This window comes from Pipistrellus hanaki, assembly GCF_964339955.1.
Source record: "Pipistrellus hanaki genome assembly, chromosome: 15".
In the NCBI taxonomy this organism is placed as follows: Eukaryota; Metazoa; Chordata; class Mammalia; order Chiroptera; family Vespertilionidae; genus Pipistrellus; species Pipistrellus hanaki.
Window position 1 is genome coordinate 12,046,757 of NC_140517.1, and position 12,759 is coordinate 12,059,515.

General features: G+C 39.4%; 2 protein-coding genes across 2 annotated transcripts in view; one reads left to right on the plus strand and one right to left on the minus strand.

The window, feature by feature from the left end:
* Window positions 1–12,759, minus strand: part of TMED6 (transmembrane p24 trafficking protein 6) — a 328,748-nt gene that overhangs the window by 48,424 nt on the left and 267,565 nt on the right. The window lies entirely within an intron of this gene.
* Window positions 1–12,759, plus strand: part of TANGO6 (transport and golgi organization 6 homolog) — a 134,570-nt gene that overhangs the window by 34,509 nt on the left and 87,302 nt on the right. The window contains exons 9-11 of the mRNA XM_084861016.1: window positions 2,059–2,235; window positions 3,624–3,750; window positions 5,773–5,964. Coding sequence (XP_084717142.1) covers window positions 2,059–2,235; window positions 3,624–3,750; window positions 5,773–5,964 — 496 coding nt within the window. The remainder of the gene's footprint in view (window positions 1–2,058; window positions 2,236–3,623; window positions 3,751–5,772; window positions 5,965–12,759) is intronic.

Consider the following 12,759-nt stretch of genomic DNA (forward strand, 5'->3'; position numbering starts at 1 on the left):
AAGCTTGTGGCTGAGTGGCTCTCCCCCTGTGGGAGTGCACTGACCACCAGGGGCAGCTCCTTTGTTGAGCATCTGCTCCCTGGTGGTCAGTGCATGTCATAGTGACCAGTTGTTCTGCCATTCAGTTGATTTGCATATTACCCTTTTATTATATAGGGTTTTTTCTTTTCAGTCAGGAAAACATTTGAGGATCTTCTGCTCATATAGAAAAGAGAGAGCTTTGCAAAGTGCAGGGGATTGGGTGTAGTTTTTAGAATAACTTGCCTCAGTCCTAGACATCAGAGATGAATGTTTACATGTATGAACGTGCCCTTGTTTAATCAGTGAAAAATACTGGAATTACATGTCTAGCAAGAAGGAAATAGAGGATGGTTCATAACTACCTCGTGGGGAGCTAGGAATCAAGCTCAGGAAATCTGGATCTGAATATGGCACTCTGTAATTTGGACTTGGATTTAGTGTTAGTGCTGCACAGTGTAGTTTAGAATGAAGGGGCTTCTTAGTCGTCCAGAAAATAACCTTTTGTATTGGGATTTAAGTGGGACTCCTTTGGTATCAATCAGCTCTATTTTCACAGCTACTTACATGGTTTTTTTTCTCCTTCTTATAAGAGCTTATATCCTTTCTAAAGTCATACAGAATTCTGATTTTTGGTGTTTGGAAATACCCCATATGTAATCTGATGTACAATAATGGTACCTTCTTTACTGAGCTATTATAAAGACTGTGCATCAAACTGTTTAGCAAATCTACCTTCATCACCAAGGGGTGAAGGAAAGTATAGTCGACCCTTGCACAACATAGGTTTGAACTATGCGGGTCCACTTATAGATGATTTTTTTTCAGTAAATACCTATACTGTTTTTAGTCTGTGCTTGGGATCTGTGGAGGTAGAGGGCTGACTGTACATTAATTTTTGCCATTTTATTATTTATTTATTTATTTATTTATTTATTTATTTATTTATTTTTGATCCTCACCTGAGGATATTTTTCCATTGATTTTTAGAGAGAGTGGAAAAGAAAGGGAAAGACAGAGAGAAATATTGATGTGAGAGAAACACTTCAATTGGTTGCCTCCTGCACACCCCTTGACCAGGGCCCGGGCAGGGGAGGAGCATGCAACTGAGGTATGTGCCCTTGACTAGAATTGAACCTGGGACCCTTTGGTCTGCAGACTGACGGTCTATCCACTGAGCCAAACTGGCTAGGATAATCTATGCCAATTTATATAGAGGACTTGAGCATCTTCAGATTTTGGTATTTGCAGGGGATCCTGGAACTAATCCTCCAAGGATATGGAGGGACAACTTAAGTTTTCGGGGAGTCAGAAGTTTATACATATATTTTTACTGTGCGTGGGGGTCGGTATCCCTAACCCCCACATGTTGTTCAAGGGTCATCTGTACTGTCTTGCATATTAGTCAAAGCTTACATATTGCCTTTGACTCTAACTTTTGGTTAGCGCATCATTGTAGCCCAAAGCCATATGGGAAGTGACAATAGAAAGTGCAGTGTGAGATGGAGATTATATATGTGAATTTGGCTTTAATGGGCCATCCATATAATAACTCATGTTTTAGTTTTGAAACCCAAGTCCTCATAACACTGTCATGTCCACATCAGAGACTAAGAAGGAAGAGGCAAATGTTTATTCCTTTCCTCTCCTAGTTGAAAAGGGGATGAGGAATCAGCAATAATTTGTTGGTATGCTGTTTCTTGGTCACCAGCAATTGGTCCCATTGGTAGTGATGGTTTCATTAGTGTGAACTTTCTTTCACAGTGCCTACTCCAAAGGCAGTAGGTACACTTTGTATTACAAAAAAAAAAACAAAAACAAAAACAACAACAACACCCATTCATGCGGGGCTCATATGTCATATCACATTGAATTTCAGGATATTTGTAAGAAGCATACTTTTCATTCTTGCACTTCAGTGGAACTAGGTGACTGACTATGCCAGCACTTAGAATACAGTGGGACCTGACAGTCTTTCTTTCTCTCTTGTTAGACGCATAGAGTAAGATGACAAGCTCATTTATAACTTCTTTCTGCCAGGTCACTTTGCCAAGAGATCTTATTATGGATTCTGGGGAAACTGGAGAGGAACAAAGCAGTTGCCAGCCTGAAAGGATTTGCAGGATTGGACAGATCTGTGCCTTCTCTCCACTCTCTATGTCAGTTTAGAGTTGCCACTCAAGGTGGCATTATGATTACCATCCAAGAGGCCATTTGGTGAGTCCAACCACACTTTGCTGTCTCTCTTCAGATTTAATTGTACCCGAGGCCAATCTGTGATTTTTCCACTAAGGGGCGCTGATAGAAAGGAAACAAAACAGTGGCTGATGTGCTCCTGTTATAATGTCTAAATGAAATGTGAGCCTTCAGTCATCCTCCACACTTTTCCTCCATGCTAGCTAACAGCATGGTAAATACTTGTGAAATCTGATAAGATAGCATGCATCTATTAGCTAGCATGGAGGAAACATGCTAGCTAACAGCTCTTCATCACGACAAGCCCCTTACTTCACAAAGTCTTTGCCAGTGAATCAGAGAAAAGGGCAGACACATGCTCACCCTCAACACCATAAACCAATGCGCTTTCTCACAGAATGGTATATGTGTGTTCTGAGTCAGACGTTTTCCTATGGGAAGATGCTTGATAGCTATTTTTTATCGAAATTTTATAATGGCGGTTTGTTTCTCCCAGGAAATGATTAGAAGGTGCTTAATAAATGTTACTGGAATGGATAATTTATTTCTCTAACATCTCACAAGTGTAGTTTAAATTATTTCCATTTTCTGAGTGATATGAATAGATGTTATTACCTCAGACTGTAAATTATTCTTATCAGATTTCACAAGTATTTACCTGGTGGCAGCTTCCGTACTTAGTTTTCATATCACTTTCAAAATGAGGCCATTGGTTAAAGTGTTTAATTTTTTTATTCATGGTTGACTTTAAGTTTTAGAACACTTTCATTATGATGAACTTGAGGAAAATAAACATATTGGTTTTTAGCAATTATCAGTACAAACACAAGCTAATATTTTACTCAGAGTTGTTTTGTTGAGCATTAGTAGGTTCTGTGGTTATGCCCTGGAACTGAAAGAGTTTAAAATTTTGGGGCATGTTTATTTAAAAAATGCTTTGAAACAGGGACCAATTCAGTGACTATATAGAGAATTTTATAGTATTTAACTTATCAGTAGTTAAAACTTATTGCTATCTTAACAAGTCTTCAGTGCATTTCTTAGTGCACATGTATCAAAATCAACAGTTCTTAATGAAATTAAAGTTTCTCTTTATTGTAGGAAAGATAGTGAATAGGCAGTGCTTGAATGAATCTCCATCCTGACCAGATCCTTAATCTGGGGTCTCTATGTGGACTTTTAAGGGGCTATAATCTCCTTGAAATTATACATGCAATTTTTTATATGCAAACATGGATTTTCCCCCCCTGGAGTAAAGGGAAAATAATTTAAACCAAAATTTGCCGTCTTTTTAATGATTTGTTGTATGGAGAAATAGCATGTTACTTTAGAATATTATTAGTGGGGTTTTAAAAAAATATGTCTCCGGGTGATCAGTCTTCCCAAGATAAATGTGATCCACATTGCAGTGATGAAGACGAAGCCCTGTACCAGAAGGTATCCTCAGAGCAGTGCCAGCTGGAGCATCTTGGGGACTTGCTGTCCCACTGCCAGGAATGTGGGTTGGCTGGTGACTTCTTCATCTTCTGCTTGAAGGTAGGAGCTACAGTACATGTACAGTTCATGGTCCACTTTATTCCAGGGTAGTATCAGGAGCCCCATTGAATTTCCAAGGTAATCATGATCTTAGGTTCTAAAATTAGGGCTATTAGGATAAATAATCAGAGGATAAGAGGCTTGGTAAAGAGAAGAAACCTACCCTCAGCAGTACACATATAACTGAACGACTTTACAAGGGAATCTGCCCTGAATTTTAGAGATGACCAGAGCAGAACTGTTGATCTATGAAAGGGTTAATCTTTGCTCTGTGTTCATAGTAAGAACTCTTTTGAAGTTAATAGCAGGTTTTACAGCTATAGAGTAATCCCTTTCCTTTCTGACTATTGTTTTGTCAGGTATTTGGAAAGGAGATTTAGCTGTGCTGCATCTCTCATTTCATTGTGTAGCCGCTTGAAAACCTTCTCCGGGTTTGCTTCTTGGGGCTGGTGGTTGTCCTTCCTGTTGTCCTAATCTCCAACAGTAACCCATACCTCATACCGTTACCCCTTATGAGCACTATTTGAGACCATAGCCTCTGATTCCCTGTCTTCCAGCTCTGCCTTCTCCGTTATTTTCCCTGAAGAAAGTGTCTACTCCAAGAGAATGCTTGTGGAGTTTAAGGATGGTGTGGGTGTGGGAGAATGCAAGGAGGAGTGAATTAGGGCTAACAATTCTAGAATTTGAAGTTGGGGATACTTTTTTGATGCTTTCTCCTCTCCCATGTTTACATCTACCCCCTACACCCAGCCCACTCATTGTGAATAACACAAGAATATATGTCCTCTTAATTTGACACTTGAAAAAATTTTTATTTGAAAACAAAACAAAACAAAAAAAATGAAAGGGTTTTTTTGTCTAGTTTTTTCTCTCTAAATCAAGGTTTTCCCACATTGACATTTTGGTGGGATAATTTTTTGTTGGCTGCAGGAAAAGGGGAGATGGGAGGCCTTCTGGTGAGGACTGGGGGGGGGGGGGGGGCTTCCTATGCATTGTGGGATGTTTAGCAGCATCTCTGACCTCTTCCCACTAGGAGCTTGTACCACCCTCCAATTACGATGACCAAAATTGTCCTCAGATATTGCTAAATGGCCCCGTTGGGAGCAAAATTGCTCAGGCACAGTTGGGAAGCACTGCTCTAAACTGTCCGTTACTCTGTTAAAGCATTAATTGTTAACACGTTGCGGACCAGTAGTTTTATTGCTAGCTTTACTCAGTGGCCAGATAAGTTTCTATTGAACGAGTACAAAAAGCGTTTTACATAAATGTCAAAGGCACGCTTTAAAATTAAATACCCATTGCATTTTGGAGTTAGTTATTACATGTTCTTCCAAGCTGATATCTTTTTAAAGCATGATCCTTTGTAAAACACTGTATGATATGAAGTGAGAATTCTCATGATCCGTTTCAGTAAGTTAAGGTTTTACCTTCCCAAGGAAATTTGCAATATGAAGAGCAGGGGAAAGCCTACAAAACCCACAGAAATGAATTATGTGTTGGTAGAAGTTTAGTTCTAAATATCTTAGGGGAAAGGCTGTGGTGCTGAAAGCATCTAATCGTCTCTAAAGAGGTTTGCAAATGTTATTTGGCTTTAGTTCAAGGAAGGCTAGTGATGGAGATTATAAAAATACTGGCGAAATAAATAGCCTTTCAAACTAGTTCTTCATGTATATGTTTTTCATTATGAAGTTTTAAATTTTCATACACAGGTATCATAGTATAGGTACTATTCTGCCACTTACATTTTTTACTCCATAGTGCCTTTGAGAACTCTCTGTATTGATATCCCCATAGACCTGGTTCACTTATCTCAACTGCTGCAATATAATAAATACATCAAAACTTACTCATTTTCTTATTGCTGGGCATTTTTGTTTCCAATTTTTGGCCAATATAAATAATGCTGTGGTGAACATAGACTTGTCCTTTAAATACACATTTCAAACACAGTTTTCTAGCTCTTGTTGAGCCCTTCGTCCTACAGGCTTTTTATTTACTTTCCCTTTTCTCTTACTCTGACAGGAGTTGACTCATGTGGCTGTGGAAAATGAAGCAGAGTTAAAAACGCAGAACTTCTCCAGCAAAAGCCTCCTGGAATTAGAACAGCACCAAACCCTTCTGGTGGAAGGCCAAGAGCAGAAGCTGCTGGTCCTACAGCTGGTGGCTGTTCTGTGCGAGAGAATGTCTGAGCAGATATTCACAAACTTCACTCAGGTCAGTGTCTGTCACATTCTGGATCCAGCCTGGTTCGGTTTCTTTCCCTTCTTTCCAAAAAAAAATGCTCAGAGAATGTTACTCAGAGTGTGGTTGGATGACACCTGCCTCAGTGTTACCTGGAATGCTGTTTAAACATGCAAATTACTAAGCCAACACCAGACCAAGAGGATTGACACTTTCGTAGGTCCTGGGAATCTGCATGTTTATTATACAAACTCTTGTGGCAATTCTCAAGCGCATAAAACTTTAAGAACTGTTTTAAGTGAGCCTGGGCATCTGCTTATTGTTGTTGTTGTTGCTGTTAATTCTTACCTGAGGATATTTTTCCATTGATTTTTTAGAGAGTGGAAGGGAGGAGGAGAGACAAAGAGGGAGAAACATCAATGTCACATCAATTGGTTGCCTCCCACGTGCACCTCAACCAGGGCCAGGGATGGAGCCTGCAACCGAAGTACGTGCCTTTGACCGGATTGAACCCGGGACCTTTCAGTCTGTGGGCTGACACCATCCACTGAGCCAAACATCTGTATTTAAAAAACATATTTTTATTGATTTTTAGAGAGAGAGAGGGAGGGGAAGGGAGTCAGAAAGAGAGAAATGTGGATAGGCTGCCTCCTGCCCACCCCCTACCAGGGATCAAACCTGCAAACTGGGAATCAAACCAGCAACCTTTTGGTGCACAGAATAATGTCCAACCAACTGAGCTACACCGGCCAAGGCTGGGCATCTGTATTTTTTAATGCTCTATGGATGTGCATCAAAAGTTGAGAGTCATTAGAAACTCAAATTTAAGAAAATAATCATCTAGAATTTTATAGGTCCTCTAACTCAGAGCTTATCTCCCTAATAGCCTGTGAAGTTTTAAGATTAAAAAAAAAATGCTTTCAGATTAGATTAACTGTGTGTGAATCAGCACCTGAATTTTATTGGCTCAGACATAATTTTTATCAGCTTCTTTTTTTTCTTTTTAAGTCCTCACCCAAGGATATTTTCTCCATTGCTTTTTAAGGAGAGTCGAAGTGAGGGGTGGGGATGGGCAGGGAAACATTGAGGTGAGAGAGACATAATTGGTTGCCTCCCACAGGAGCCCCTACCTGGCAGGGATCAAACCTGCAACCAAGGTCGGTACTCTTGACCAGGAATTGGAATTGAACCTGAAACCCTTATTTGTGCGGGTGGATGTTCTAACCACTGAGAACATCAGCCAGGGCTTACCAGCTTTTAAAAAAAATATGAAATAAAAATAATAAAGCATAAGCAGTGCAGGTGCCATATTATACCACTTTACCAGAATTAGTTGGTTGTAAGATGGTATGATTGTCGCGTTTAAATCCGATTCTCCAGCTCTTTGTATCCTTCTCATTGTCATCTGCCTCGGGTGTTGCTAAGCAGCATTTCAGTACAGCTCCTGCTGAGAAAATTTGCAGCTGCCTGTCAGCTCTGACTTATCGTGACTGTTTAATGAGAATTATGGTCATGATTTTTTTCCTGGCCTCTTATTCCTTCAGTTGCTTGACCCTGTGTTAGCTACTCAGTGGGGTGATTTGTTTCTCTTGTGTTTATATCGTTTCCATGACTTTCACATGCAGATCTCATGTTTTTGTCTCAGGATGCTAGTTGGAAGGGGAAATGGTCTAAACATTTATATGACTTGAGCTTTTGCTCTTATCTCCCATTATTCCCAATTAAGGAACAATGGTTTGAGGCTGATACTAAAATGAACTGTCCCATTAAATTATCCTTCAGCTAACGTTAAAATGTATCAGGACAAAAAGAAACACACAAAAAAAATATTAAATTGCATTTAGTAATCTTATTGCTAGTGATACTTTTGGTATGTTATTTTGAAATACACATGGATAAGTTATAATAAATGTTATAGTAATTTGGTTACTATGATTAGGGACCAAATTTTTCAGTGTAAGAAAAGAATTATAAACATAAAATCAAAGAACTTGAGTAAAAACACTAGTATCTTGAATTTTGATTGGAAGTATAAGTGTGAACTCATGATTTGTTTTTTCTCTTTTTGAAAAATATGTAATTCCTGGCTAAGTTCACTGTCAGTGCCAAGAAGCAATGATAGCACAGTAGCACTAAACATCATTTGTGCTGGATTATAGTTTCTAAATACCATTTCCTACTAAAAGAACACAAAGCTTATAGGATTAAAGGTTTATTTGTGGTCTAGGGTAGGAATTGTATACTATAATCCTCAGGGCATTTTATTGTACATGAATATAAGGAAATTATGTGAAATTAATGAGGTCATGTGAATAATACTCAGGAGTTAATTTGAAGGGGCCATAAGACATTTTGAGCATTAAAAGGAATAATGCCTGCAATGGATTTAAACACATCAAAGTTATAAATTCTAATCCCTACAAAAAAAAAAATCTCGTGTAGGACATCTTTGAAGATTGTTAGGGTATTACTCATTAATATATAAATTGATAAATGAAGGCAAAGAATAAAGCATTTATCTTGCTTTTCCTTGGGAACTTTATTTCATTGTAGCCAAATAGTCGATGAAGAAAAAATTTTCTTTATATAGAAATGACAGCTAAAAAAATTCAAAGAACTAGAAAATTATTTTTTTACAATCCCCTAATGAAATGATAGGTCTGATTAACAATCATCAATGTTACTAAAGTCATTAGGGATACTGTATAATGAATGTAATTAGGCCAAGTACACCCAAATCAACTGATCCCCTCACCACCTACACAGCATTTTATCAAGAAAACTTTCAGCCCTGGCCAGTGTTGCTCAGTTGGTTGAACTTTGTCCCATGCAACAAAAGGTTACTGATTCCATTTCCGGTCAGGGCACAAGCTCTAGTTTTGGGCTTGATCCCCAGTAGGAGGCATGCAGGATGCTTCACTTTCACATCAATGTTTCTCTCCCTCCCTAGCCCTTCCTCTCTCACTAAAATCAATCTAAACATAAAAAAAAAAATTCAAATTTGAAAGAATTTTATAGTGATTACTTACATATCCACTGCATAGATTCTATTAGCATTTTATTACACTTGCTTTACCACATATTAATCCCTGTTTTCAACTGTCTTTCCACTTCATTTTTTATGAATTTCTGGGTTAATGCAAATATCAGATACTCCTCCCTAAATATTTTAGTATGAACTGTTCATCTGAACATCACCATAGGTAGACAAGCAGACAGTATGTGCCCTCCTGATGTAATACAGTAGGACAGATGCAGCAGCTCCTGGGAAGAGTTCTGACAAAATAAAATAAAATCCCCAAAATGTGAATCTGAATCTAATCAAGAAAAGGCAGGACAGAGAAGCGAGCTAATGCCATGAGGAAGCAATTGGTCAAATGCAGTGAGTGGGAAATTCTACAGGACAAATGACCCAGTTTCTCTATCAAATAAATGGCATCAAAAAGGAGTAGGGCTAAAAAAGAAAAAAGGAGCAGGCTTTTGTAGCATGAAAGGGACGTATAACCAAATGCAAAGTGTGGATCCTGATTCAAACAAACCAAGACATTTTTGAACAGTCATGGACCGAGTATTAGAAGATATAAGGGATTCTTGGTTGTAGTCATGGTATGGTAGTAACACATGCTCATTGTAAACACATTTAAACAACATAGAAGTGCAAAATTTAAAAATTAAAGATTTCTGATTAAAGATGGTGTGTTGAACACATGTGTTTATCTGCCTCCTCTGGAAACCACAAGGACCAATAGAGCAGGAAAGGAGAGACAGTACATAAAAGAGAATAAGATTTGGAAACTGGCGAATAGTAGCTGATTTAGCAACTTCAGAAAATGGAAAGCTAAGTGCCTGCATGGGAGAAGTCAAGAAGCAAAGCACTGCACTTCAATACAATTGTTTTGAAAAGAAAAAAAAATAAAAATAAAAGAAACAAGCTACTTCTCCCTGCAGAACCGTGGGAGGACTGGAGGCCCCAGATAAGCTTTAAAGATGGAGCTGAATTTAGAGCTTAATAGGTTGAAAGGCTGCACTAGCTTGGGTAGACCCCTTGATTCCTTCCTCAACTTTGTACAACCACCTCCTGTCCACAGCAAAAGATTGGAGGTTTATTCTTTTTCTTTTTTAAAAATATATTTTTATTGATTTTCAGAGAAGAAGGGAGAGGGAGAGAGAGAGAGAGAAACATCAATGATGAGAGAATCACCGATCGGCTGCCTCCTGCACGCCTCACACAGGGATCTGGCCCACAACCCAGGCATGTGGCCTTGACCAGAATCTAACCTAAGACCCTTCAGTCTGCAGGCCGACGCTCTATCCACTGAGCCAAACTGGTTAGGGCTGGAGGTTTATTCTTGAGAAAGGTTGAACCCAAGAGACTTTGAACTTGAGTGGTGTTAGCAAACTAAAGAACTGGAGGATTAAGTTGACATCTACATGCTCAGCAGTGAGGCCCCCAGCCCCCTTCCCCTCCTTTGCTAGAATGGTGGCAGCAGGTTTACCTATCCTCATGGATGAGTGTGAGGATTCAGTGAGTCTGTAGCTGTGCTGTGTTCAGGATGGTACCTGGTAAATAGTAAATGCCTAATTTTATTATTGAATTAACCAGCAAAATAATTAAAGGTGGTTGTCTCTGTAGGGCCAGAATCAGGTGGGAGGAGGACACTGCTATTTTTCATTATAAACTTTCAGGAATATTTGGCTTTTTCAATTATGCACCTTTACAAAAAACTTAAGGAAAAAGTAAAAGTCTCTCCCTCCCTCTCTGCAGCAGGCTTTAGTCACATACCGATCCTTGTGGCTGGCAGTCCCACCAAAGTCACAGGAAATGAGTAGAGGGGGGAGGAGCTGTTATCCAAATAGGTATGGTGGTTTTGTTGTTACAAGAAAGTTTGCAGGAAAAGCTACTTCGTAGATGACAATACAGCTGATTATTATATTAACAGCTTCCAGGGTTTTATATATATGTACTAGAGGCCCGGTACACGAAATCCATGCACGGGTGGGGTCCCTAGGCCTGGCTGGGGACCAGGACCTATCTGTGGGGCAACCAGGGGGGCAATCAGGGGCCCCTACTGCCACCTGCCTTGGCTGGCCTGGTGCCATCTGCTCGCCGGCCCCACCCCCCCACCGCCACCGATCGCCTGCCTCTGCAGGGCGACTGGTAGAATGATCAGGGGGGACCCACTGGCACCCGCCTTGGTTCACCTGGGGCCTGTGGACTGAGGGCAGCTCCTGCATTGAGCATCTGCTCCCTAGTGGTCAGTGCACATCATAGTGACCGGTTGTTCCACCAATCTTTCCACAGGTCGGTCGATTTGCATATTAGGCATTTATTATAAAGATACACATATAGACAGATATAGGAAAGTTCCTTGTTACCAAAAATAGAATGATACTGATTGTTTTCCAACATATATAGTGGAGAGGAACTTAGAAAAAGCCAGAGGTTAGATAGTTCTTTTCCAGTAATTTAACAACACTTGTGCTGATATAGAAGCATCCTATAAGCCAGGTGTGCTTTAGAAAACTCTTGAAAGGCAAAATAGGTAGCCCAAGATGCTCAATGAGAGTTTCTCTAAAAGGGCCAGTGTCCTTAACTCTGGCATCAATAAAGTCCTAGGCAAAGAGGGTGGTGAAAATTGCCATGACCGGCATTGTTCATTTCAGTAGGTAGATCTTTAAATAATTTTTCTAGCTTCCTGCCTTATTACAAAAGACAAGTGTTAACAAGCCACTTTTTTTCTTTCTTTCTTTTCTTTTTTTTTTTTTACTTTAAGCTTGCAATAAAGATTCTAGCGTAGTGTATAATTTGCCCAGAGAGTTGAACATGCAAGCTTGCATGGTATTTAGAGGCTTATTATGACCTATCTCAGCTGCCCCATTTTCAAAATGATGTTCCTCTTTTGAGCCATTAATCCTCTGTGTGTGTGTGTGTGTGTGTGTGTGTAGGTGTGCATGTGTGTGTGTCCAGTATGTACCTGTGTGTGCATGTACATGTGTATGTGTATGCTGTCTTTTATTCAAAAGTGTTTCTTCCTTTGAAAGTGATTAATCAATGTGCAGTTAAAATGATGCTGACCAAGTTAATTCCATTTAAGGTTTAGTAGGATGCCACATGTGATGTAAAATATTATACCTGAGTCTTAATCCTTTAAATATAGTTGATACTTAAAAAATGACTCTGGTTCATTTGTACAAATTGTTTGAGGGCACTGTCTTCTACATAAAATTGAATGCCTCTTCCCCCATTCTTTGCTTAATTAGAATAAGACTGTTAAAATTCAGGGGTGAGGCCCTGGCTGGGTAGCTCAGTTGGTTAGAACATTGTTCCAATATGACAAGGTTGTGGGTTCAATCCCTGGTCAGGGTACATGCAAGAATCAACCAATGAATGCATAAATAAGTAGAACAACAAATCGGTGTCTGTTTTCTCTCTCTCTCAAATTCAATTAAAATTTTTAAAATTGTTTTTTAAAAAGCCCTAGCTGGTTTGGCTCATTGGATAGAGAGTCAGCCTGTAGACTGAAGGGTCCCGGGTTCAATTCTGGTCAAGGGCACATATCCCCAGCTCTGGTTGGGGATAGTATGGGAGACAACCAATCAATGTGTCTCTCTCACAATCGATGTGTTTCTCTCTGTCTCTCTCCTTCCCTTCCACTCTCTCTAAAAATCCATGGAAAAATATCTTTGGGTGAGGATTAATAGCAACAACAAAAATAGTTGCTAGGATGAGGGGAAGATATTCTTGAGGAGGAAAAACTCATTAGAAAAAGTAGATCTAGGACCTTCTACATTGGTCAAAAGTAACAAATCCTTTTTCATTTTAATTTC